Source organism: Camelina sativa, chromosome 1 (assembly GCF_030686135.1).
Source record: "Camelina sativa cultivar CO46 ecotype springtype chromosome 1, ASM3068613v1".
Lineage (NCBI taxonomy): Eukaryota > Viridiplantae > Streptophyta > Magnoliopsida > Brassicales > Brassicaceae > Camelina > Camelina sativa.
This window is the reverse complement of record NC_141880.1, coordinates 7,836,364-7,863,144: the sequence shown is the minus strand read 5'-3', so window position 1 is coordinate 7,863,144 and position 26,781 is coordinate 7,836,364. Positions and strand designations below refer to the sequence as shown.

The window sequence follows — 26,781 nt, the reverse complement described above, 5'->3', positions numbered from 1 at the left end:
TTACAGAATATTGTATATCATTATAGTTTGAAAATACAACATAACAATTGTTTTATAGATATGAGCTTTAGGAGAAACATACATTATATATATGTAAATTTACATGATTATTAATTTATAATATTATTGGGACTATATTTTACATGGAGATTTTAAAAAAATTATTATCTTATAATCTTATCAAATTTTGTTATTTTTTACATTGGCCCGACTTGGGACTAACAAAATTTATTAATTTATAGTGTTAATTAATTTATAGAGTATTAATTTATAGAGGTTTTACTGTATTACATAATTATTTTACCATACAATTTAGCATACCCATATTTAGTATACTAAATTTGATAACATGTAAAAAGTCTGCTAATTTTTATATAGACTTCAAAAGCCTATATAGCTAGTCTTTTGTTGTTGGTACTCCGTAGTCCGTACTTCTTAAGATCTTGTTTACAACGTAACATTAAAATGATGATAACATATAAATGTTTTCCTATACATTGTTACATTCTTCGGAATCTATGAAATTATTGTTAGAGAGAGTTTTTTTGTATTGGACGAAATTGAAGTGATCAACTGTTTGATTGGGCCAAACTAGATTCCGTATGTGGGCTTTGCATAAACAAATAAAAGCGTGTTTCATCCGGACTTCCAAGCTCAATCGAATATCAAGATTTAATATCAAGATAATACACTGACGAATCTTTCACAGAACAGAGTCAAATTAATAGAACAAAACTAAAAACATTGAAAAAAAAAACATAGAACAATAAAACCAAAAGTAGCACATTATTAATTATTGAAACGAAAGGTTTATCGAAATCCAATGAGTGGTTCAAACCAATCACAATATGTTTGAGCTTTTATGTGATTTAATATTGTTTGTCTAATTGAAATGAAACAGAATTATATTAAAAATGTTTGAAAAAAAATAATTCAATTGAATATTTTTCTTCGACAACTCATTGTAGGTCTTGTTAGGTTTGTTACTTCTGTTCTATGCATGCAGTAGCAGACAATCAATAGCTTAGAAAGTAAGGATTGATCGATACCGCATATTTTGTAACTTCGATTCTTCTAGAACATGTAAATTAAAATTAATTAAACTGAAGTTTCACGGCCCAATAATAGTATGCGTTAATTGTATGTATGGCAGAGTCTGAGAGAGAGGTAATCATTGAAGACATTATTAAAATTGTGTGCCTTGGTTCCTTGATAAATAAAGTAAGATCTTTCCTACTAATTTTCCAAGAATGGGGAGGTTTCCTCAATGAGGAATGTGCTGTACAGCTTTGGTTGGACACACAAAAAGTCAACATTTTTATAAAGTCAAACTAATCCTTCTGTTCTGTTTTTTTGGTCAACTTACTCAGTCGCCGGACAATTTAATTCCCAAACCAAACAAAACAGAGAAGATCAAACAAAACTCAATTCTGAGAAGAAGAAGAAGAAGAAGTGAGAACTTTAATAAATCCCCCAAATTTTTTTAATGGATCCGTCGGAGTATTTCGCCGGCGGCGATCAACAGAACCAGAAACGGCAGCTTCAGATCTGTGGTCCTCGTCCTTCACCTCTCAGCGTCCACAAAGACTCACACAAAATCATCAAGAAACCACCTAAACACCCTGCGCCGCCTCAGAACCGTGACCAACCCCAGCAGCCTTATGTTCCTAGAGAGCCGGTGGTCATCTACGCCGTTTCCCCCAAGGTCGTACACGCCACCGCGTCCGAGTTCATGAACGTAGTCCAGCGTCTCACGGGTATCTCCTCTGAAGTTTTCCTCGAATCTGGCGGCGGTGGTAACGTTTCACCGGCGGCGAGACTTGCGTCGACGGAAAATGCTAGCCCGAGAGGAGGTAAAGAACCTCCGGTGGTGGTGGCTAGAGATGATGAAATCCCCACGGCCATGGAAGAAGCAGCTGAGTTTGGTGGTTATGCTCCGGGGATACTCTCCCCGTCTCCGGCCATGTTGCCGACAGCTTCTGCCGGGATTTTCTCTCAAGGTGGAATGTTCTCGCCGGCTATACCGCCGGGATGGTTTTCGCCGGCGGGATTGATGAGCCCGTTTCTAACGTTTAGTCCTGGTTATACTAGTTTGGTTGCTTCTCCAACTTTTGCTGATGTCTTTAGTAGTAGTAGTCATTTATGGGATCTTCAGTAACGATTATATTTAATATTTATGTGTTTTGCTTCTCTGTTATTTATTTTGTATTGTATCTTTAACATATCCAATGTTGTAATAACCCAAAGGGTTTAAAAATGAGCTTCATGTAAAAAAAACTAAATTTAACTTTCAAAAATTTCAGACAGATTCCTAAACGTTGTCTGCAAACTATATATATATATATATATATATATATAGGAGTGACAAGATTCTCCTGACCTAAGATACTCTGTTAAGTTTTGTGTTTTGAGAAAGAGGGATTCATGATGTAGTAGTTGTTGTAACAACAGAGTTCCAGGTTCCTCCTATCAATGTACCGACTCTCTCTCCTTTGATTGCTTTGGCGATGTTTCCAGGTTCCGATAGATTGAATACCACAACTGCCAACATCAACACAGACCAAGTAAGCGTTCTTGTTGATGATCATGTTAAGGTTTGAGAGAGTGTTTTTAAATACAGACCTGGGATGTTGTTTTCTTGGCAAAGAGTGATAGCAGTCATATCCATCACCGAGAGGTCCTTTGAGGTTACTTCTTGGTAAGTTAGTGATTCGAGGAGGCGAGCGTTTGGGTTTCGTTTAGGATCATCGTCGAACACTCCATCAACATTTGTTGCTTTTAGCACTACTTCTGCGTTAACTGTGTCCAAATGCGATAAGTTTTGTTTTTTTAACGATGCTAATGATAAATGAATCATTGGAGAAAACTTGAAACAGAAACCACCTCCGACTTACTTTCAGCACATCGAAGAGCTGCTGCAGTATCGGTGGTGAAAAACGGATTGCCTGTTCCAGCTGCAAATATAACAACCCTGCCTTTTTCTAGATGTCTGATTGCTCGTCTTCTTATGTAAGGCTCTGCTACTTCCGACATGCGGAAAGCGGTTTGGACACGGGTTGGGATGCCGATACTCTCCATTGTCGCTTGAAGAAATATTGCATTCATCACAGTTGCCAGCATTCTGTCAAATTTTCAGACGAACCAATGAGACAACAAAAAAAAACTCCAATAGACGAAATTTCAAGGTCTTATTGGCGCAAAGGGAACAAGATAAGTCCATACAGAAGGAGTAAAGTTCAGAAAAACAAATTTGTGTGGACTAGAGTCATGAGTGGATATAATTACCCGATATAATCAGCAGAGGAGCGATCAAGGCCACTGCACCCAGCCCAGGTGGATCCACGAAAGATATTTCCTCCTCCAACAACAATAGCAACCTATTGTAAAGGTTGTAAGATCAAGACAGAGCACACAAAACATTGCAATGGGCATGCTCAATGACCCAGACCCATCATCTATTACATGTAGACTCCCATAAATCTCCACCCCATGACTTAAGCATCCGTTTCTTGTAAGTTTAAACTAAATGATTTTCCACATAGTTTCTTACTACTCTATAGGCAATCATCAAATGCTTAGGGTACCATATTTTATTATCAATCAACATGTCTAGGAAAGAGCACAAAGCGTAATACCTAACCACTAAGTGTCACAGTAAACACAATTACAACTAGAACAAAAATGTTTGAATAAAGTGTTTCCAGAATTACCTCAATACCAAGTCGAGTTACTGCTGCAACTTCCCTTGCAATCGCCATAGTAACCTAATTAATGGGAAAACAGATGAGACGTCTGTAGTAGGAAACAGAGAACAAAGAAAAGCAAAAACAAAAACCTTAGGATCTATATTCTGCTCCTCGTCTCCAGCAAGAGCTTCTCCACTGACTTTGAGTAAAACCCTTCTCCATTTAAGTGGTGGTTTAGATGTTCCATCAAAGGAAGGCATTCGTGGAAAAGATGATTGCCCATTTAAGCTACTGAAAAATTTACAGATGACGGCAACAGAGCTTTAAAACAAAATCAGCCAAAAGTTCCAAACTTCATGAATGGGTTTAGATTTACTTCAACCAAAACAATTAAAATTCAGATTTAAAGTCTATTTTGAATGAAGTCTTAAACCCTAAACCCAAAAAGTGTCTTCATTGACGAATTTTCACAAACATCTTATGGGCCTAAAGATTGAGAATTGAAGATCATACCTTCCGTTCCCGTTCCCGTTCCCGTTCATGGAATCTGACGCTGAACCGTTGTCTGAGGACAAAGAAGAAGAGCAGCTGAGAAGTACACGCCTACTACAATTCTGTGCGGAGAAGAAACTACGATGGCGAGGAGTGAGAGGGACGAAAGAGGTTCGGGAAATAGAAGAAGAGGAAGACGAAGACGAAGAAGCTGAGATTGGAGAGTAAGAGGTGAGAGGCAACGGAATCGCCATTGCCGGAGAGAAGAATTGAGAGATCTTACTGAAATAATTCAGTAGAGAAGCGTCGCCGGCACAAAAAAAAGGGGTTTGAGTTTTTTTGGGAAGATAAGGTCTGGTTCGATTGTAATTTTACTCATTAATCTTTGCCGTTATATATTTAAAACTTTCCCCAAATAATTCACTATATTTAATGTTTATCTTATCATACAAAATCGAACAAGTTTCATTAATTTATATATTTTATAAGATTTTGATATATGTCAAAATGTTGTCTTTAGATTTTAATATGGATGGTTGCCCAAAAAAAAAAGATTTTAATATATGATTTAAATAATTAATATTAGAAAATATATATAATTAATCAAATTAAATAAAGAACACCATTTTTGGGGCACTACATTTAATTTAACAAATGTAGCTACAAAATAGATTACAGATATTTTCTTATATTTAAATAATCACACTATTTTATATGTATTTATTTTTATTGATTAATATATAGGTTTGAAACATTTACATCCTACAAGAGAAGTGAAGAACCACAAAGCACTCCTATCTTCATTTTTTTTTTTTTTTTCAATGACTTGTTGTAAAAAATATGAGTTTTCTTACCAAGTTCAAGTATATTTGAATTTTACTTACAATGAACATTGTTAGAAGGGTGAAATTAAATTCGTTACTTTGCAACGACGTAAAATTGTTTAACACCAAAGCTCAAATCTTTAAACCAAAAAAAAAAAAAAAAAAGCTAAATCTTTTAAATATTCCCTATAAAAGGTAACAAACACAAATATAGAAAGAAGAAAAAAGAAGATGAATCTAAATCTTGAAAATAGTTCTTGGTACGAATGGTCAAGGATTGTTCATATTACACAGTATAATGTTAATGGGAATGTTAATTCCTTGAATCCTACGAATGGTCAAGGATTGTTCATATTACACAGTATAATGTTAATGGGAATGTTAATTCCTTGAATCCTTTCTCTCTTTCCTTTTGTCCTTTAAAAAACCTTCCTTCAAAGAGAAGCCACCACTCTCTTTTAACACTTTACTCATGTCTCTCTCTGTTCGAATAACGGAAAGCTCTGTTTGCTTTATAACAAATTATAAAAAAGAACAATATTACACTCAGACAAACACATACCAATCACGTTTCTTGCCGACCGGAAAATGGATACTGAAAAAGGTTATCCCAGAGGTTTCAGAGCTGACAGTATACGATCAGAAACAGGCCGCAGCAGTTTCAGGTCAGATAGTATGCAGATCGATGAAGCAGCCGAGCTACCACAAAACAAGATAGGACAAGAAAACTCGACCTATCTTGTCCTCTTCAAGAACATAGACAGTGGAAACTTAGAAGCCACGAAAGCGTTCTTGGACCGAAATCCTGAGGCTTTAACCGCAAGCTTAACCTCTAACGGAGACAGACCGATCCATAAAGCTGTTTTGTCTGGTCACATCAAGATCGTGGAAGAGATCATAAGACGGATTCATGATCCAGAGCAAGTGTTGAAGATCAAGAATGATAATGGTTACACTGCGCTTACTTATGCTGCGACCGGTGGGATTGTGAGGATTGCAGAGTGTTTGGTGAATAAATGTCCCAGTTTGGTTAGTGTCCGGAACGAGAAAGAGCATATACCAATCGTGGTGGCTTCGTTGTATGGTCACAAACATCTTGTTCGGTATCTTTACAATCACACACCTCTCAGTGATCTTGATCCTGATGGTTCAGATGATCACAATGGCAAGAACGGAGCGATGCTTGTGACTAATTGTATTGTCGATGGATTATATGGTATGTTCATATAACTTTTTTTTGGCAACTATATTATATGTTCACAAGATGGCTAATGTGTCGCATATATGAAGGTATTGCTTTGGATCTGATTCAGAGATATCCCAAGCTGGCTTATACTCGAGACAGCGACAATGATACAGCGATCATCGCGCTTGCTCAAACACCTTGTGCGTTCCTTAGCGGTACCCGTCTTGCGTTTTGGCAACGGTGGATATATTATTGTGAGTATACTTAGCTTATGCTTGCTTATTAGACGAAGACTAAAAATAACTTTTTTTAATTATTAGAACTTTATAAGGAAGTTCATGCTTTTTATGTTGCAGGTATTCACATAGAAAAGGTTAATAACCCTCACGAAGTTCTGAATCATCATGACCATCAATACAGGAAAGAAGAAGATCATAGTTGGATTCAAGACAAGTTGTGGAAACACCTTAAAGTTCTTTGTAAGCAGTAAAACTCATCTCAAATAGTGAGCCATGTCGATGATTGTGATAATTCTTAGATGATTTTTAATTGACAGTTCCACATATAAGACGGGTATACAAACTGAAGTTAGGACATGCTCAAGCCAAAGAGATACTAGAATGTATCTGCCAAGAGATACCTAACTTTGACGTGACCCAACAGAAGAACACCGGTCTACACCAAGCTCTGTTTAAGGCGGTAGAGAATGGTATTGTAGAGTATATCGAGGAAGTAATGAGGCATTATCCTGATATCGTATGGCTCAAAGATAATTATGGTCTTAACCTCTTCTTCTACGCGGTAAGCCAGCGACAAGAAAAGATCTTTAGCCTGATTTACAATATGGGTGCTAAGAAGAACATCCTCGCTACGGCTTGGGACAAACTCCATAACAATATGCTTCATCATGCCGCGTATCGAGCCCCGGCTTCGCGGCTTAACCTTATCCCCGGTGCAGCTCTTCAGATGCAAAGGGAACTACAATGGTTTAAGGTGATACATTATATTGTTATATGTATAATATAACTACTTCTTGCTACACAAGAAACTAGGCATTAATGTTTATGTAATGCAGGACCCTAGGATTATAACTCTGTTTCGACCATAATCCTAAGAGTTTTTTGATTGCTGTCTTGGAACCAGGAAGTGGAGAGGCTAGTGCAACCGAAGCATCGAAAAATGATTAACTTGAAGCAGAAGAAAACTCCAAAAGCTCTGTTTACAGACCAACACAAGGATCTTGTGGACCAAGGAGAGAAATGGATGAAAGACACAGCGACTTCTTGCACAGTCGTAGCCGCTCTAATCACCACAATGATGTTTTCCTCGGCGTTTACTGTCCCCGGAGGTTACCGCTCAGACAATGGCTTGCCACTCTACATGCGAAAGCACATTTTCAAGATTTTCATCAGCTCCGATGCTATATCTCTTTTCACCTCATGCATGTCTCTCCTAATGTTCCTCGGCATTCTCAAGTCTCGTTACCGTGAAGAGGATTTTCTTCGATCGCTTCCTACGAAACTGATCGTTGGTCTTTTGTCTTTGTTTCTCTCGATGGCGACAATGATGGTGACTTTTGTCGTGACGCTCATGACTCTGGTTGGAGAAAAAAAATCTTGGGTTTCGGCTCAGTTTATGTTGCTCGCGGTGATTCCGCTGGGTATGTTCGTTGTTCTTCAGTTCCCGGTGTTACTTGAGATCTTCTGCTCGACTTATTTCCCTAGGGTTTTTGAAAAGCCTCGCCAGTCTCGGCGGATATTTAAAATTTTCTCTCGAAATTAATGATGATGATCAAGTTAATAACTCTAGCCAATGTTGTGAAACATAGCCGCGGCTGCTACTTCACCAGTGATGTTTGATCAGAGAGTTGGTCTTCTTTTAGTATATCACAGACTGCTATATAGGCAATGCTTTCAAAAGTTCGAAGCGAACCTCAACAAAAAAAAAAGAAAATAAATTGAATATGGTTTGGTGTTTAAGAAATATGATGGCCTCTCTTGATAAATAATAATAATGCAGTCAAATTCATCTCAGCTAATTAACTATTTGCAAACAATTGTACCGATGTTTAAGTTAACTTTTTAGTTATAATATTTCAAATTTTTTATACCAACAATAGTCAACAAGAAAAGAGTGTTTGGTGAAAGTGTTGGTCCTTGGATAGAAAAGATGTACAAGATACGAAAATACCTTTGCTTCGCTTTGCTTCCAATACAATGCCATTTGTCAAGCACATGTTCATTAGAAATTTGGAACGTATGTACATGTGTGTGTATGCGCGTAAAGATTATTACGGCCGGTCCGAACACAGATTAAGAAACTCATGTTTAGTATTGGGATTTTTATGTTCAGAAGATCCATATACTAGATATTTCCAATAATAATTGTGTTATTCAATAGTATATCTTGAATCATACGTAGCGATGGGTGTAAGGCTCTTATCAAAAGCAAATCTGATCTTTCTAGTCCCCACCTTCTCCTATGTGCAATTTAGCTACTACTCAGTCCTCTGATTGACACATGTCCTTACCTGTCTTTGTTTTTCCATGTCTTAATGAAGCTTAGAAGTTAATTAATTAATTCATCTAATCTCATACTCTTTTTTGTGTTTGATCAATTCCTTTCTTTTTCCTTCATCCAAACCATAACTAAACTTTGTTTCATCTAAATTAAACCATAATAATATTTCCTCACGTATACAATTTTCTTTTACTTTATTTGATTCTGAATTACAAAAGAATAAAATGTTGTTGTCTAAAGAAATAAAAGTAGAACAAACAAATATGAACATTTAATATTTTCTAGGATTAAAATTAGTGATTTAATGTCTGATCTGGATCATATGATCATAGGATACAATTAATATGTTACACTGATTAAGTGGTTGTTATCTCTATACTAATCTGAGTTAGTTAAACCACAAAATCAAGACTAGTGTGTTTCGAATAATCAATAAATAAATACAAATTCAAAACACTATAAAGTTTGGTGGAAGCAGTTCTTGAAAGGACCTCTAAACCTTGCAAGTTGCAAGCGAAGCATATGAATCAATGTACTATGCTTACGTGTGTTATGTTATCTTATCTTCACCTTACTTTGCCACAAAGGTTTTACACGTTATATATTCTTTTTTAATATTATTAACTTTCAATTGTTAAAATAGTAACGGTTGCTTTGTTATTAAAATATGTCATTAATATATTTGGACATTTGGTCATGTTCCAAATTACCCAAATCAAGAAAAAAGTTATTTTAATACTATTGATTAATTATAATACTCCTACTAATTGTTAACGAATCATAGGTATTCATGGATGTATGCGTACATCATTGTTTCTTTCCAGCTGTATATGCGGAAATACTAAAACATAAAACATACTATTTCATCTGTCTCATAAAATGATTACTTACCGTTTACACATTTTAAAAAAATAACGATTATTTAGTTTAAATATATTTTTCTTTTGACTAAATAGATATTATATAATTTTAAACCAATAATAATTCAAAATTTTAAATATTTTTAATGATTAGTTCTTGAATAACAATTCAAAATTTTAAATATTTTCAATGATTAGTTTTTGAAATTTACAAAACATCAATTTTTGTGGAACAAAAAAATATCCCAAAACATCAATCTTTATGAGATAGAGGCAGTATTTAATAACTTTTCAGCATTTTTGTTTTGTTTAAATTATTATAATAATATATTTTCGTTTTAAAAAACTTCATATTCGAAAATTATGGTTGTCTTTACAAAGAAATGATCAAATTTTGGTGGACATATGTCCATCAAAGTCACAAACTGAGTTTAAACTAAAGTGTTTCAATATTATCCACAATGAAAAATCATGTAAAACTAAAAGTAAAAGAATCACGATAAGTTAGAAAGAGAAAATCAAAAATAACACTATTAAAAAAAGGTGGGTGTGCAAAATACATTTTTTCTTATTTTCATAAAAAAAAAAAAAATGAGAAACAAAAGAAATGTGATAGATATAAGAAGATTAAAATAGACGTTATGTCTCACCTATATTTGCTCCCTCGTCTTCCTTGTCTAATTCTACTGTCTCAATCCATCAGTTTTATATGGCAAATTCTCCCGCTGCTGCTGCAGCCACCACCGCTACCGACGGTGACTCCCGGCGCCGTCTCTCCGCTTCCATGTAAGTGTACATTATATTACTACCTTCCAATTTATTATTACAAAATCATCTAATTTTGGTTTTGTGTATATGTCTAAGCAGAGAAGCAATATGCAAGAGGAGGTTCCGAAGAAATAGTAAAGGCGGTGGCAGATCGGATATGGTGAAACCGTTTAATATCATAAATTTTCCGACACAAGACAAAAACAGTAGTTGTTGTTGTTGCAGCAAGTATCAGATCGTGAAGCTTCTCTTGTTTATCATTCTCTCTGCTACTCTCTTCTCCATCATCTATTCTCCTGAAGCTTATCATCATTCTCTTTCCCACTCTTCTTCTCGGTAAATCTTTTTCTTTTTCTTTCCATAGCCAACATTTACATTCTTGACCTCAAATAATTTCAAATGCAAAATTTTACGTTTGCGTCTATATATCTCTTACAATATTATCTTAAAATGTTTAAATTAGATGGATATGGAGAAGACAAGATCCACGTTACGCCTCGGATCTGGACATAAACTGGGACGATGTGACCAAAACCCTTGATAGCGTCGAAGAAGGCCGTACGATCGGTGTCTTGAACTTCGATTCGAGTGAGATCCAACGGTGGAGAGAAGTATCCAAGAGAAAGAAAAATGAGGATGAAGAAAATATTGTCTTATTGAATCTAGACTACGCAGACAAGAACGTGACTTGGGACGCACTCTATCCAGAGTGGATCGATGAGGAGCAAGAAACAGAGGTCCCTGTTTGTCCTAATCTCCCGAATATCAAAGTACCTACAAGAAGACTCGATCTGATCGTCGTGAAGCTTCCTTGTAGAAAAGAAGGGAATTGGTCGAGAGACGTCGGGAGATTGCATCTCCAGCTGGCGGCTGCAACAGTGGCAGCTTCGGCGAAAGGGTTTTTCAGGGGACACGTGTTGTTTGTCTCTAGATGTTTCCCGATTCCGAATCTGTTTCGGTGTAAGGATCTCGTGTCTCGGAGAGGCGATGTTTGGTTGTATAAAACTGATCTTGATATCTTGAGAGACAAGCTTCAGCTTCCTGTTGGTTCTTGTGAGCTCTCCCTTCCTCTCGGCATCAAAGGTAAAAGAAAATAAATACCAAAATTACTTGTTTAGATATGAAAATCACGGCTAAGTGAACCAGATTATTTTTTCCTCCCTGAATTTTACAGAGAGGCCAAGCTTAGGAAACCCTAAAAGAGAAGCTTACGCGACAATTCTTCACTCCGCTCACGTTTACGTCTGTGGTGCAATCGCGGCAGCTCAGAGCATAAGACAGTCAGGTTCGACGAGAGACCTAGTTATCCTCGTCGATGACAACATCAGCGGTTATCACCGCAGTGGACTCGAAGCTGCAGGCTGGCAAATCCGGACGATACAGAGGATTCGAAACCCTAAAGCAGAGAAAGATGCTTACAACGAGTGGAACTACAGCAAGTTCCGGCTATGGCAGCTGACTGATTACGACAAAATCATTTTTATCGACGCGGATCTATTAATCTTGAGAAACATCGATTTCTTGTTCTCGATGCCTGAGATCTCAGCTACGGGAAACAATGGAACTCTGTTTAATTCAGGAGTTATGGTGATCGAGCCTTGCAACTGTACGTTTGAGCTTCTTATGGAGCATATAAACGAGATTGAGTCTTACAATGGTGGAGATCAAGGTTACTTAAACGAGGTATTCACATGGTGGCATCGGATTCCGAAACATATGAATTTCTTGAAGCATTTTTGGGTTGGTGATGAAGATGACGTGAGGCGTAAGAAAACAGAGCTTTTTGGAGCAGAGCCACCTATCTTATATGTTCTTCATTACCTTGGAATGAAGCCGTGGTTATGTTACCGTGACTACGACTGTAACTTCAACTCCGACATATTCGTTGAGTTTGCTACTGATATCGCTCACCGGAAATGGTGGATGGTCCACGACGCCATGCCACAGGTATTTCACTCCCTCCTAAAATCCTCATTGAACTCAAAAGAGATAACGTAAATTAAAAGACCGCTTCACCTTTTTTCTCTCAAACATTTTTTATCTAAATAAATAAATTAAAAATTACTTACTGTCCAAGTAAAGATTAACCATTTATCTCCAAATATACGAAAATCTTGACGGGTTAATAATTTGGGAAGTTAGGTGCGTAGGCACCAAGTTTTAGTTTGCACATATTGCTTGTAATTTAGCTCAATTTTTATTTTATTTCATATTATTCTAAAAAAAAAAAACTTACATTATTAACAAATCACTTTAGGCTGATTTCTTTATGATTTTAGAAAAATATATATATTAGTTATACTGAAAATTGTGATGGTTTAATAATTAAAATAAATGATATTTTGTAGGAACTTCACCAATTCTGTCATTTGAGATCCAAGCAAAAGGCACAGCTGGAATATGATCGTCGGCAAGCCGAGGCTGCCAATTATACCGACGGTCACTGGAAGCTAAGAGTAAAGGATCCAAGATTCAAGATTTGCATTGATAAATTGTGTAATTGGAAAAGTATGTTGGGGCATTGGGGTGAATCAAATTGGACCGACTACGAGTCTTTTGTTCCCACCCCACCAGCCATCACCTCCGACCGGAGATCATCGTCACTTCCCCACCATAACTTGTGACGCAATTATATATTGTACACACATATTGATGGATTTCATGAGTTTTTTTTTTTTTTGTTTTTGAAATGTTGCTACGAGTTTAGGTAATTATCAATTGTATTTTTGTTACCCTATATAGTTTGTTAAATTGGAATAAAACATTTTTTTGTTTGCAGTTTTACAAAAACCGGAACACAAGTCGTCTATTTACATGCCATTTTTAATACATACATAGATTCAATAATGTTAGAAGATACTCTTTTTTTGTTGGTCAAAAATGTTAGGAAATACTTAAATTCAAATAACTTTTACAAGATGATAGATTATAGACTTATAGCTGAATAACACAAATTAAACTACTTTCTATAATTTCAAAGCTTAATTAGTCGGATCATTGTGTCGTATGCTTACATGTATGCGGCATATTATGTATTTGTCTACGTATGTATGTACGTATTTGAAAAGAATCTTTATTAGTGATTTCCTTAAAATTTAACCAGAAAACAAAATTTTCCTAATTAGTAAATTTACATTCTCGTTTACCATATAATATAATTCAATGTGAAAAAAGTATATAAAAAAGGGAATAAAATCTTTACAGCTATCATTATTGATTCGACATTAATTACTGAGAGAGAAAGAGGAACACCAGAAATAGAAATTCTTGAACTAAGATTTTTATATATTCGCAAACAATGATCAACACCTCTTCATTCAATTAAATTTCACAAAGAATACAGCGAGAGAGAGAGAGAGAGAGAGAACATCACCATGGTTTCTTTTTCATCCTGCTGTCCTTCGACTTCAACATCGACGAAGAAGAATTCAATGAGGTTTCCCCAAATTCAACAAACCGTTTTCAAGAAACCTTATTCTGCTTCCTCTTCTGCGAGAGCTACCAGCTTAATCAAAAGACGAGAGACCGTCTTTAAGAAAGCTAACGAGCTTTCAATTCTGTGTGGTATCGATGTTTGTGTCATCTATTACGGACCAGATGGAGAGCTGAAAACATGGCCAAAAGAGAGGGAGAAGGTCACAGCCCTCGCTCTAAGATACGGCGCATTAAGTGAGAGGAAACGACGCAAAGGAAGGGTTGATCTTTACGAGTTTCTCGACAAGATCAATAACGATGATTCCAAGAAGAAGCAGAATAAGCAGAAGAAGGAGAAGCCAGTGAGACGTGTGGCGAAAGTCAAGTATCCAGTTTGGGACCCTAGGTTTGATAACTACTCTGCGGAGCAACTCTCGGGACTTGTTCAGTCCTTGGAACGTAACCTAACCAGAATCGATCCAACAAAGGGTTCGCGCTGTTGTTGAAGGTCAGGGACAGAGGAAGATACAGTACTTGAACATGGCTAGTCAAGGACCGATGATGCCTAGTACGATGAATCAATATTTTCAACAACAACCAAACCAGCATGTTTCCATGTTTCTGTATAACCATGGGAACGGGAATGTCTCGCAAATCCCAGTCTCTGCATCAGCTTTGAACCAAGGGCAATCTCTGGCTCCGATTCCGTCTGAACTGATGATTCACCCGAATCAGGATGTGGGAAACTACTCGGGGTCACTTGGGGTACAAGGAACTGGGATCAATGGGTGCCAAAACATGAAAATGTTAACCTACAACAACATCAACAGCTTCAATGGTTTCTCAAAACAGATTGACCAGAATTCCAGAGTGGGAAGTTACTCTAGCTTACTCGAGGATGGAATCGATGAGTTTGAGGACAGCCGCAACAACTTCAATGCGGAAGACTATTCAGGGTTTCTTGGGGCGGGTTTCTTGGGGCGCAAGGAACGGTGACTAACGGGATGCAGAACATGAACATGCACGACTACAACAACAACTACAGCGTCAACTCTAATGACCTTTCGCATCAGTTTGGTCAGTTTCAAACACAACAACAACACGGAACGTTCAACTCGGATCAACCTGGAAGCAACTTTAGATCTCCCTATGACCTCCCACAACCTCTCCAATAACTTCATATTTTATTATTGGGTTTTAAATTATCTTTTACATAACTAATTAAGAAGCATATATAATTAATTTTGGTTAGTGCAATTATCAGTTTTGAGACATTATTATATATCTATCTCTGTGTTTTTGGATTATATCTGGTTTTTTTTTTAACACTAAAAAGTGTAATATGAAAGTGTAATTTTGCTAGCTATTCTGAGATTTTTGTTGCTTGTTATACTAATTTCTGAGAATTATATACCCTAGGCAAGCTCTTAAGTTTTAAAAGGGTCACAAAAAAAAAAAAGACAAATCAGAAAATATTTACTTTTTAATTTTAACATCTCTCTCCAATCATCAATTTCACTAAAAAAGGAAAAAAATATATAATGAGATGACAATTGAAAAAAAAAGTAGAAAATATCTGATTGGGGAAAATTATCAAACGGATGAGATTAAAAGTATATAAATAAACGGTTGGATTTGAACTGATGAGTACTTACCTTGTAAACGTGGGACCTATTAGCGAAAGAATTGTAGATTTTCTCCCCAAATAAAAAAAAAAAAAGAAAAAAAAACACAGAGAACATTGAGAGAGAGTTTTGGTAATTTCGAAGAACCAGCAGAGTTATAAAAAAAAAAAAAAAAAAAAAAACTCGTTGTCGTTCTTCTTCTTCTTTGTTTCGTACATTCGAACAGAGTTAAACACTCGTTGTCGTTCTTCTCCTAGGAGCGAATAATAAGAAGAAGAAGAAGCTGCACTTACTACTTTACTAGACGGTATTTGTCAATTTGGTGGTGAAGAAGCTTTGGTGTTAGGGTTTTTGTTTTGTCTCTTTTTGGTTGTTGATGAATTGCCCTTTTCGATTTCAAGTGAGTTCTGTTTCTCTCTTGTTGTCCAATTTTGATTTTAGGTTTTTTTTTTGGGTTCCCATTAGTTTGTTTTGCTCAATTAAGGTTCTGTGATAAATTACGAGTTAATCTCTGGTACTAATTTCAAATTTTGTGGATTCTATTTGATATGAATGGTTTCACATTGTTGGCCTGTGAGTGTGTGTTATATAAACTCGTAGACTATGATGTAATGTGACAAAGAAATTGGGTGGTGCTTTCAATAGATTAACATCAAATCCACTTAAAGAGGTTTAAATCCTTATACATCTTTTGCTAATTTTTAATTATGAACTTCTTCTCTGCAGATTTTGTTTGGTGCTTACACTGGTTTTTAAGCCTTTAGGGGTTGGAGAAAGATGAGTGGTTTGGAAAGAACACGTGTTTCAAAGTTGGGCTCTATGGAAGAGACGCACCATCATCATCCTAGCCTAAATGCAAACTCTGCTTCTTATAATAACCGTGACAAAGAGTCCGAGCCTGTCCGTTTCAATGCAGAGAGTAATGGACCTGGCAGGAGGTCGGACGACCATCACCCCGGTGAAGCTAGGACTAGAAGCAGAGTTTCACAGAATAACGATAACACTTATTATTCTGAACAAGATGATACTAGGCAACAATTTTTCCCTAGGTTAGTTGTTTGAGTTGCTATAAACAAGTTAGAAAGGTAGAGATTCTTATTGATCTGTTCTTCCGTTCTTACTTTTATGCCTCTTTTTTCCAGGAGTGGAAGTAGAAGTAATAGCAGGAGTAGAAGCCGTACCAGAAGCCCAGTCTATAGAGCTAGACGAGATGCAGGATCTTACGACAGACAACACAAGACCAGAACTCTAGTTTCTCCTACGCCAATAAGGGAATTCCATAAGAGAGGCAGTGGTCATCAGTTTGATCAAAGCAACGGTTATGGTTGGGAAGATAATACTAGAAAGCCAAGGGAATCTAAATATCACACCGATGATTTCAGAGGAGAGGCGATGATGAAACGCTCGAGGTCTTCTGACTATAACACTGAGTTTCCCGAGGACTATTCGAGAAATGGCTTCTCAGACCAAAGATTGAGACGGCACAGAAGCGGATAGACGGGAGAGAAAGTAACTCAAAGATGGGATGGTGATGGTGGAAGAGAATTCCATAGGAGTTACAATATCCCTTGCAAGTTTTTGGCTGCAGGGTTCTGTCGTAATGGCAAGTATTGCAGGTTTTCTCATGATGGTGCTGATAGAAAGCAGCTTCGAGACAACAACTTTTGTAGACAGGACCGTAACAATCATAGTGGTGGTCATAATAAATGGAATGATGTTGAAAGATTGGATAATACAAGATTAGGTGGGACAGAAGTATCTCGTGCCAGTAAGGGAGTTTCTGAATCTAAAGGGAACGGTAGTAGCTGGATTGATGACATGGAGATGTCTCCTGATTGGAATTATGGAGTTAAACCTTTAAAGAACCCTGTGAAGGAAGAGGTTGGTGTTGGCATAATTGGTCAGAGTTCTCAATCTGGAGTTCAGAGTAATGGTATGTTTTCACATGGTGACAAAACTGTGGTTGAGAAACCTATAGCTGCTTCACATCAGAGTCATAGTCACCCAGTGAACGTCACTCCCGTTCAAGGTTTCAGTCAGAATCATAATGTCTTGCCGTACCTAAGCTCACCAACTCCTGGAGGAAGTCAACAAGTGCTAGCTACTGCTGCTACAGATCTCTCAGTAGGCTCGAAATTGAGCAATCTTGAGAGTGGAAAAGTTTATCAAAATAATCATCAATCAACTGTAGAGAAACCTGTTTTGGTCCAAAATACAGTGAGTAAGGAGCAACTCGATAAGATCACCAACATCTCAGCAACTATAGCGCAGTTTCTTGCAAATGGGCAGCCTATTCCACAGCTTAAGCAGGCATTGCAGATGCCTCCGCATTCAGAATCTTCCATGGCTATTCAACCAAACCAGGCCACTACCACCGCTGTGCATACTCAGAGTAATGTAACGAGTAGTAATCCAAATCAGCTAATGAGCACTGGCGCCGAAGGAGTCCCAGCGGTAACTGCATTGCAGGTAAGCAATGTCAATGGGATTCAGGATCTTACGCTAAATCCGAAGGGTTGTGAGGACAAAGGGAACAAAAAGACTGATGAAGCTAGCAAAGAAGAAGAGGACGGTAAGAAAACTGGACAAGACACCAATGATGCTGAGAATATTGTAGATGAAGATGTTGATGATGATGGTGTAGGAAGTGACGAAGAGAACAAGAAAGGGAAAGACCCAAAAGAAATGCGGGCGTTTAAGTTTGCGCTTGTTGAGGTTGTAAAGGAGCTTCTAAAACCAGCTTGGAAAGAAGGTAAGATGGACAAAGATGTTTACAAAAACATAGTGAAGAAGGTAGTTGAGAAAGTGACTGTTACAATGCAAAGTGGAAACGTTCCTCAAACACAAGAGAAGATTGACCAATACCTATCTGCTTCGAAACCAAAACTTACCAAGCTCGTGCAGGTTCCTCCTTCATAAATAATGCTTTTTAAAACTTAATCAACTGCAAGCATAATGTTCCTAATCCTAGCCATTGTTTTGTGTGTTTTGTTTTCAACTCCAGGCATATATCAGCAAAATCAAGAAGACCTAAATTGAATCTGACTCCCATATTGTCTTAATACAATTCCATTCTTTCTATCATCATACAGCTTTAAGAGCTGCATTGGAAAATGTTGTGAACTTTATAAAATACCTGCTTAATCTTTAAAGAAAGATGAGAAGATCAGGTGAGGCTTTGTTGTCCCCATTAACTTCAGTTCTGTAGATATTACCTAGAGACTTTGTCCCATCATTTTTTTTTTCTTCTTCTTTTTTTGACATAATGATATTGTCCAAACTGATAGACCAAGTTGCGTTTGTCTTTTACCATATAGAACCAATTTCAGTGATCCTTCATCTCTTGTGTTGTTCTCACCACAAGTTATAGAAGTACTAAACTCGTTCCTGATATGTAACTTATCAAATTGAAATCGGAATTATTGTTGTTAAATTGGATACTGAAGAAAGCTGGAGTACACCGAGGAGTACAATTGGTATTTTAACCGATTCAAACCGGCCTGAAGAGTTGCCTTAACCGGTCTATACCACCGTTTTCCCCGCCATTTAACTCTTCTCTTCTCTGTAAATTTGGTGAGAAAATAATAAACAAAATTGGGAATTTGGTGAGAAAATAAAAAAATTGGGATCTTTTCATCTTCTCATAGACTCATAGTGACTGATACACTTCTGAAACGAAGATGGCTTCGTCCACATCTAAAACCCTAATGGATTTTTTTCAACCTGCCAACAAACGTCTCGTCGGTTTGGGTTCTGAAGCAAACTCGCCGCCTCGTTTAACCGTTGCAAGTTCCGCCGCCGATGACTCATCTGGATTTACACCTGAACAGGTCGCTCGCGCCGAGTTCAACAAGTTCGTCGCCAAATCCAAGCGTAACCTCGCCGTCTGCTCCGAGAAGGTCACAAAAGCGAAAGGTTTGATTTTTTTTTTTTTGTTTTCTCTATCTTCTTTTAGTTTGTTGAACGTTACAGTTCCCTTAAGGGTTATACGAATCTGAATTGATTTTGGGGATGGCAATTGCAGCTGAAGGAAGATGCTATGTGCCGTTGAGTGAGCTTTTAGTGGAAGAATCATGGCTTAAAGCTCTTCCTGGTGAATTGCATAAACCTTACGCCAAAACCCTTTCTGATATCCTCGAACGTGAGATCAATGCTGACGGTAAAAGCCCTCCGATTTATCCACCGCAGCATTTGGTTTTCAATGCCCTTAATACAACTTCTTTTGATCGAGTCAAGGTTGTTATTATTGGACAGGTACATACAGCATTTGGACTCAAAACTTTGGTTTCTTTGAGGATTTTGTTTATGAGTTAACTAAGTTTTTGACTATGTTTGATTAGGATCCTTACCATGGACCTGGTCAAGCTATGGGTTTGTCTTTCTCTGTGCCTGAAGGAGAAAAGCTTCCTTCTAGTCTTTTGAACATATTTAAGGAGCTTCAGAAAGATGTTGGCTGTTCCATCCCACGTCATGGTAATCTACAGAAATGGGCTGTGCAGGTAAATGGAGTTCCTTTATGACCTCTCTCTACTTATTTGTGTCATCAGTTCTCAGTTTACTTGGAGAAGATAAAAAAATTCACTTTTGAATCTCTTTGTTTAGGGTGTGTTGCTGCTGAATGCCGTTCTTACAGGTAATGTTTCCTATGGCTTGACGACCTTATGAGTTTAAAACTGTCAAAATCCTGCAATTCTTCTTACAAATATGTTGGTTACCTTGGCTTCTAATTCAGTAAGGAGTAAACAGCCTAATTCACATGCAAAGAAAGGGTGGGAACAATTCACTGATGCCGTTATTCAAAGCATCTCACAGCAGAAGGAAGGTGTTGTTTTTCTCCTCTGGGGGAGATACGCTCAAGAGAAATCCAAGTAGGTTTCGTTTAATGAATGTGATATATGAGAAGATTAGCTCATTTTGACTTCCAACACACTAGACACTAGACTTGTAGATTTCGCACCCTATGCATCTTTATTGTTTTTATCTTGTATGACTACAGGTTGATAGATGCGACTAAGCATCATATACTCACAGCAGCTCATCCATCTGGTTTGTCGGCACATAGAGGCTTCTTCGACTGCAGGTTAGCTCAAGTCCAGTACACCTTTTTGCAAGATATGACATGACCTGCAATGATCTGCATGTTGTACCTTTTGACAGGCATTTCTCTCGCGCAAACCACATATTTGAGCAAATGGGGATTCCTCCCATTGACTGGCAACTTTAACATCTTAACCTTAGGCTTAATGCCAAGACGAAGTGTAATATTTCTCGGGAAGCCTAGCATTTTTTGCAGTTCTTTTTTTTTGTGAAGAGAGCTTCAAGTTCTTAACAGTTCTAATGCCTTTTTTTTTTTTTGTGGATTATGTTATCACGGAACCCTAGCATAGGCTGTTGAAGTAGTTGTATCTGAGTATGGCTCAGTAATGGCACACTGTCTTCATTTTGTAGCTTTAAAGAATGGTTTTAACTGTGTATTATATATGTATGGAACGCAAGAAGCTGTAAGTTCTATTATTGACGACTGCTAAAAAGACATTTCTATGTAACCCCTTTGAATTTCGAGTCCAAAGGCATGTCAGGGAAACAATAATTTTACAATCTTAAAACAAAATTTACAGGAGCAACTGCTCCTATACTCTATAATCATGAATTTCACAAAAGGTACACACTCTGCTAATCTGCATTACCTGTTAGCTCGACGTATGATGATTTTTCTGAATTGACCAAAACAAGCTCCAAACCTAGGAGGACACATAGAGAAAATACTCGGCTAGGATTTTCTTCTTGTTCTTTTCATGTCTTATGTCTCTTCCTCAATTTCCTTATGGTTGGCAAGTGCCATTCAATTGAATGTGGACATCCGAAAAACAACAAAAGATTCCGGCAGCTCTTTTCACCATCTTCTTCTGTTCCTTGAGAACTTAAATGGCTTAAGTAAGTCTTGCCTTCATAAATATAGCTAAGCTGTTGCCACAACAAAACACTTAACCCAATCGCCACAGAAACACTTGCCACAAAGAGATAGACTAGGACAAGGCCTCGAACGGAGATGAAGACAGCGTTGGCTATGTAAGCAAAAGATATATTCTTCACTGCTCTCAGAACCGATAAACTATTACCATGCGCCACATGGGCCACCTCAGATGCATACGCAGCTCTATTTTCCATAGGTGGCAAGATGTGAATCACAGAATACACACACATAACAGCAGCATAGATTGTGCTAATGACGGCTGAGATAAGAAATGCTATAAATTGTTTGTGATTCCCCGCACCAACACAGTTCCCAATCTGCAAATACAACACAAGGAGAGTCCTTAGCCAGTGAATAAGAACAATGAGCTTTAAGGTATTGGAGACAAAGTCAACAAGATTGGGGAAGATTAGAGGGTCGTATGAAATGGAATGATAAACTTGGTACAAGTCTATGTGGTTTATGTAAGCGCTAAATTTGAAATTTAATCATCCATAGTGTATCACCACACAATGTACACTCAAAAGGCCACTCTATTTTCAGCCCTTAATGTGAAAATGATATATGTAATAACCAAAGAGAAACCTGAAAAAAACATGAGACTTACAAAGGGGCAATGGTGATCCATGTCCAAGACACACATGCGACACGTGCGGCAGTGATGAGTTCTAGGTGACTTGGGCTTGGAGCAGTAGTTACAAAAGGTATAGTTGTTAAGTGCGCCATTCCCTACTCCAGGGTGGGTTCCATAAAGGATATTTGGTGGTCTCCCGGCGCATTTAAAAGCAACAAGAATAAATGTTGAGAGCGTTGATGTCGCCAGACACGCTGTCGTAATACAATGAAAAATTCCGCAAGCCAAGCTGATCGAAAACAAGACAGGATATGCAGCCCAAATCCCACCACCTGAAGTATTTTTCCAAAAGAGTATTCAACAGAGAAACGGGAAAGCTTAATTTTTCAACATAATGTTAGTTCTTATTTAGAGAGACTTACATATCACAAAGAGCATAAAAACTGCCAGAATAACGACAAAACACCGGTCACGGAAACGTCTCAACCCAAAGCTTTTGGTTTCAGGTCTGACTGGATTCTGATTCGTGATTGCACCACACCATCCACACTTGAAAACAGGTGCATATGATGGAAGAACAAGGTTTAGCCCACATCCCCAACAAACTGCTTCGTAATCCTCATTTATGTTTGTAACAAAACTCCCCTAGAAGAAAAAAAAAAAAAAAAACAGTTATATTTGTTACGGCCTATCGCTATTTCACAGTTATCTCTTTCAAACCTATTCTCCAAGAGAACGGTCCCACTATATCAAGGGCACTCTACTATCGGATGGCCTCAATGCATAAACACTGTCACTAACACTAACACAATCCAGCTTCATGATTTCCTAGACAGTATTATGTTATCTGAACATTTCTCTATCAGATACCGATGATTGAGAAGTTATAATATTCCCTTTCTTTCCCTATCATTAAGCAAGTATTATGAAAAGAGAAAGGTCAAGTATAATGCCAGATTTGATAAAAAGTTTCATCCTTTGTCAATCATTATAGTCTGAAAACTAGTTGACAAGACCCTATTGACATTCATAAGCTTTTCCAAAACCCACACTTTTAAGCATACCAGCTAAATCTCCTAAACCAGTACGAAAAAGCAAAGCTTGCCAAAACTCAGAGATGTTGAGATGAAATCTTTTAAAGCCTATGCTAGTGAAAATAAAGTCAAAGAGAGGAGAAGGATCCACTAACCTGAGAAGACTCTTCCATAGGTATCCGAGATACAAGAAAAAACAAGGTTTCTTCTTAAGAAATCCCAGATGATTGATGAGAGTTCAACAATCATAAACTCAAAGAGAACCCAAAAAGCTCTGAATAAGCAACATATCCTAAACCAATAGAAACCCAATCAATCATCAGCTAACCAGAGGAGTTGAATTTATAGGTTTAATCTGATGTAAGAAACACGTCTCGCTGAAGAATCATCCGTCAGAGAATATTCGAAATCTCTAATCTTTGGGCGACGACCAGAGAACTAACAGCTCCCTTAAAGCTACGGTCTTTTCACAAAGATCTGATTAACCCTCTCAATTGCTTGACCACGACACAAGGCATCTGAAAGATTATTGAGAAATTCAAAAAACGGCCTATTCCTCTATAGATCAATTCACCGTTGGTCGTCGACGGCGATTGGGACACAGTAAACACCGGGAATTTTTATGATCGGAGGTTTGGGAAGAAGAAGAGGAGAAGCATGATGAACTCAGGCGGCGAAGAAATGATATTAATTCTTGTTAATTTACATATCTCTCCCTCCCCATTATTATTTTAATTCTTATTTTTGGTCCCATTCTATAATCTTATACTAATAAAGTGTTTGACAAAAAAAATATATATATATATATAATTCTCATATATATATATATAATAAAGTAAAATTCTTTCAATGTTCTAATAAGTAAATATTTTATATAATTACCACAATATTATCATTTGTTAGGAAGTAAGTAAATAATACAATATAAATAAAAAGTTTTGTGCCAAAAAATTAATTAATTTTATTCTAAAATAATATCAAGATATGGAAAATATGGAAAAAATCAATTAATTTCATTCTAAAATATTATCAAGATATAAAAAATATAGAAATCTTATTATATAAAGTTGAGTTTTGAAAGTTAGTCATTAACAGAATTTTGACACGTGTCAAGTTATCAATCTGAGGTTTTGACATGTGTAAAAGTTAATTTGAATATTAAAAAAATAGTTCACATTTTATAATAATATGTATTTATCTATACAAGAAAATTCTATTCCAAAAACAAAGGGAATATTTACCCAATGCAGCAAGGAAAGTGGATTACTATAAATATGTATATTGAGACTTACAATAAAAAAAAACCAAAAACTAAATTTGGGTATAATAACATGAAAACCAAAGTGACAAATCCAGAATATGAGAAACGATGAGCAAATTGCTATGATAGAGAAGACAATTACAGATGAACCTCATCTATGGTTGGATTTAACTACGCTTCAGACATGTAAGTAAATTATTGCTTCACATATATCTCCCACTATTTTTACGTCATATTTGTTTTAATCTTTCATTGTCTAAGATAGTTTACAAAATATAGGGTCCTCAATTTACAACTACGCAGCTTAGAAATTGGTAAGAACTTTTATTATATTATATTACAAAATTTTGCAACACTTTAATCTAATCAAAAATATGTATTGTAGGATTTACCACATAAGATCAAGATCAAAGGCAAATCAAACTACCAAGCAGTCAAAACCATCGAATTTAACTATTGATAAGAATCAAGATAACCATGTCCAATGGAGCAACCTATATGGGTTGCTCAAAAATAAACTAATCACATAATTAATATTAAACTAATCAAAGCAACCCACTAAATACTTAAATCAAAAATCATCCTTCCACTAAAGAAACCTATGAAGGTTTCTCAATCATTAAAATAATTTTTTTTTAAACTACTGCTTATTAATTTTCAAATTTAAATAATTTTAAAATGACAAAAAAATTATTTAAATTACTTATATTACATTTAACAGGGAAACAAAAATATTTTACAGAATTCGGGAATATTAAACACTAGATAAGGCCCACGTTATTACGCGAGTAAAAATTAATAAAAAAATATTAAGAATAATTAAGTAGTAATTTACATGTTTTTAGATTTTATCTTGTAGATTATAGGGGAGAGGTTTTGGTGACTAAAGACATAGAGTTGGTTAAGCACCGGTTTAAATATAATAGCTGTCATTTGTTTTGTTATACTGTAACTGAGTTTTTCCAACTCGATGGAGATGAAGATAACCGGAGTAAACTGGTGTCGACTAGGTGAAAAGAGATGTGGTTTTTGTTATTGCTCCCAAAATTAATGGGATTGTATATATCGCATATCCCACCTTTGTTTTTTTGTGAGGGTAGATACTTTCATCAACGGTGACACAAATACCGTTACATAATCATTGCACAGGCCAATCCAGTCTTTATTATTTAATTTAATTAATTAGTTTATAAGTTCTGGAAGTTTATTAGTTAGTAGATTTAATTTTATTTAAAAATCTAGCCTAATCATATTATTAATCGAACTTTCCTTTTTTAATCGTCTTCATTAAATAACCAAAATAAATCAAAGTTGGGAAAGAAATAAAGCACGTGACTTGTAAACCATATAAACCTATAATTTGTTAAATTTTCTTTTGACAATTAAAAATATATATTATTATTTAGTCATTTATAATCATTTCTTCATGGCAATAGAATATTACTACTGGAAAAATATTGGAGGAGAGACTATTCGACAAAATGTTTGGATCATTTGAGCTAGCAAACATCATCATTGATCTATCTTTTGATTCTTTGACCAAAAGATTCTCAAAACTACTGAAGTGGGTGTTTGGGTGGATCAGGGCTTGGATAGCTTACATTATTCTCCTGGGGAAGGCTATTCTCATTGGATCTAAGAGTCCAGAAGAAGAAAATAGGCACCTCATTAACACCATGAAAGCGAAAATGGAAATAATGGAGAGAAAGCTGAAAATTGATGAAGTAAACAAGCAGTTGTTTAATGTCATGATTACGAAACTTGAAGAAATGAGAACCATGTCTTTATGGATGGAAGTTGATTCTTGGGAAGAAATGGTAATGTAGGAATTAGGTTTCCATAATGAATTTGTTTAAGGGGGGAAACAAATTCAATAGAGTTATCTCTCTAGAAAATAGATCTAAGCCTTGGAATTTAAAAGTAAAGAAGTAGAACTCAAAAGAATTAGGGTTTATTGCTAAGAACAAGAGGAGAACTCAATTATTGTATTCGATTCTGGATACCTTACAATGGAGAAGTATCCCCCTCTTTATACATGCTCTAAGATTACAATATATATTCACTTTCCTTATCGGACGAAGTGAGATATGGAAAGCTGCCTCATTGCTTCATTCGGCCGCCGTGCCGAAGTGGAAGTCGGCTCCTTCTTCTTCAAGGTGACACTTTGGCCGAACTGACTTCTCGTTGACCTAATCAAGCCCTTAACCGGTTTCCCGGTGAACTAATCAATTAGTATTTCTGGTTTAGCTCGGTATGTCGGGGGTGCTGAATCCCGTACCAACAGGTAAACATGTTAGGGGATAAAAGACTTGACTCCATTGAATCAATGGTTCAAAAAGTGTTAATCAATGTACAAAAGAAACACAGACTTTTTAGAGATTTTGACTCTAATTTTGAATTTAAATTCTAATTTACAAACCTTAATCTCAGATGAGATTTTAGAGATTTACCTTTGAAAAAGAGAAGAAAATGAAGAAATAAATCAGATTTGATTTTGACCAAAAATTCAAATCTCATCTGATTTATTTTGAATATCTTCATTAGTTCGAAATAAATCAGTTCG

The 26,781-nt window shown here is 36.4% G+C and overlaps 7 protein-coding genes, 1 long non-coding RNA gene and 1 pseudogene across 10 annotated transcripts; 7 read left to right on the top strand and 2 right to left on the bottom strand.

The window, feature by feature from the left end:
• The first annotated feature begins 1,252 nt into the window (after positions 1–1,252).
• LOC104783643 (protein MKS1) lies at positions 1,253–2,316 on the top strand. Its single transcript, XM_010508774.3, has one exon. It carries the CDS (start codon positions 1,487–1,489, stop codon positions 2,156–2,158), a length of 672 nt encoding a protein of 223 aa, XP_010507076.1. The 5' UTR covers positions 1,253–1,486; the 3' UTR covers positions 2,159–2,316.
• On the bottom strand, positions 2,263–4,550 carry LOC104783635 (uridylate kinase PUMPKIN, chloroplastic). The gene is made up of 7 exons (XM_087453798.1): positions 4,200–4,550; positions 3,836–3,977; positions 3,711–3,764; positions 3,286–3,377; positions 2,895–3,121; positions 2,623–2,799; positions 2,263–2,541 (listed from the first exon to the last, which is right to left on the bottom strand). The coding sequence occupies exons 1-7, from the start codon at positions 4,430–4,432 to the stop codon at positions 2,423–2,425; spliced, it is 1,044 nt and encodes a 347-aa protein (XP_087309924.1). The 5' UTR covers positions 4,433–4,550; the 3' UTR covers positions 2,263–2,422.
• An 893-nt stretch (positions 4,551–5,443) lies between these two features.
• Positions 5,444–8,089, top strand: LOC104705430 (uncharacterized). Its single transcript, XM_087453788.1, has 5 exons — positions 5,444–6,218; positions 6,293–6,442; positions 6,545–6,667; positions 6,745–7,181; positions 7,332–8,089. The coding sequence occupies exons 1-5, from the start codon at positions 5,591–5,593 to the stop codon at positions 7,968–7,970; spliced, it is 1,977 nt and encodes a 658-aa protein (XP_087309914.1). The 5' UTR covers positions 5,444–5,590; the 3' UTR covers positions 7,971–8,089.
• Positions 8,090–10,074: 1,985 nt separating this feature from the next.
• Positions 10,075–13,126, top strand: LOC104783622 (UDP-glucuronate:xylan alpha-glucuronosyltransferase 1). Its single transcript, XM_010508759.3, has 5 exons — positions 10,075–10,354; positions 10,436–10,672; positions 10,800–11,419; positions 11,511–12,283; positions 12,685–13,126. The coding sequence occupies exons 1-5, from the start codon at positions 10,278–10,280 to the stop codon at positions 12,958–12,960; spliced, it is 1,983 nt and encodes a 660-aa protein (XP_010507061.2). The 5' UTR covers positions 10,075–10,277; the 3' UTR covers positions 12,961–13,126.
• Positions 13,127–13,763: 637 nt separating this feature from the next.
• On the top strand, positions 13,764–14,925 carry LOC104705423 (agamous-like MADS-box protein AGL103; annotated as a pseudogene).
• Positions 14,926–15,429: 504 nt separating this feature from the next.
• Positions 15,430–18,714, top strand: LOC104783611 (zinc finger CCCH domain-containing protein 38-like). 2 transcript variants are annotated; one of them, XM_087453768.1, is made up of 4 exons: positions 15,430–15,775; positions 16,102–16,424; positions 16,518–18,279; positions 18,380–18,714. In XM_087453768.1, the coding sequence occupies exons 3-4, from the start codon at positions 17,194–17,196 to the stop codon at positions 18,407–18,409; spliced, it is 1,116 nt and encodes a 371-aa protein (XP_087309894.1). In that variant the 5' UTR covers positions 15,430–15,775; positions 16,102–16,424; positions 16,518–17,193; the 3' UTR covers positions 18,410–18,714. The 2 variants fall into 2 exon arrangements, with proteins under 2 accessions (XP_087309894.1, XP_019082298.2); XM_019226753.2 differs by having other exon boundaries at positions 15,439–15,682.
• Positions 18,715–18,767: 53 nt separating this feature from the next.
• LOC104783607 (uracil-DNA glycosylase, mitochondrial) lies at positions 18,768–20,921 on the top strand. 2 transcript variants are annotated; one of them, XM_087453777.1, is made up of 8 exons: positions 18,768–19,290; positions 19,400–19,629; positions 19,716–19,874; positions 19,978–20,008; positions 20,108–20,243; positions 20,372–20,455; positions 20,533–20,633; positions 20,758–20,921. In XM_087453777.1, the coding sequence occupies exons 1-7, from the start codon at positions 19,056–19,058 to the stop codon at positions 20,597–20,599; spliced, it is 942 nt and encodes a 313-aa protein (XP_087309903.1). In that variant the 5' UTR covers positions 18,768–19,055; the 3' UTR covers positions 20,600–20,633; positions 20,758–20,921. The 2 variants fall into 2 exon arrangements, with proteins under 2 accessions (XP_087309903.1, XP_010507046.1); XM_010508744.3 differs by having other exon boundaries at positions 20,533–20,921.
• Positions 20,911–23,794, bottom strand: LOC104783599 (protein S-acyltransferase 11). The gene is made up of 4 exons (XM_010508740.3): positions 23,113–23,794; positions 22,346–22,568; positions 21,957–22,255; positions 20,911–21,666 (listed from the first exon to the last, which is right to left on the bottom strand). The coding sequence occupies exons 1-4, from the start codon at positions 23,128–23,130 to the stop codon at positions 21,169–21,171; spliced, it is 1,038 nt and encodes a 345-aa protein (XP_010507042.1). The 5' UTR covers positions 23,131–23,794; the 3' UTR covers positions 20,911–21,168.
• A 478-nt stretch (positions 23,795–24,272) lies between these two features.
• On the top strand, positions 24,273–24,849 carry LOC147949647 (uncharacterized). Its single transcript, XR_015595340.1, has 3 exons — positions 24,273–24,404; positions 24,498–24,532; positions 24,604–24,849. It is a non-coding gene; the product is annotated as an uncharacterized LOC147949647 (long non-coding RNA).
• The last annotated feature ends 1,932 nt before the right edge of the window (positions 24,850–26,781 follow it).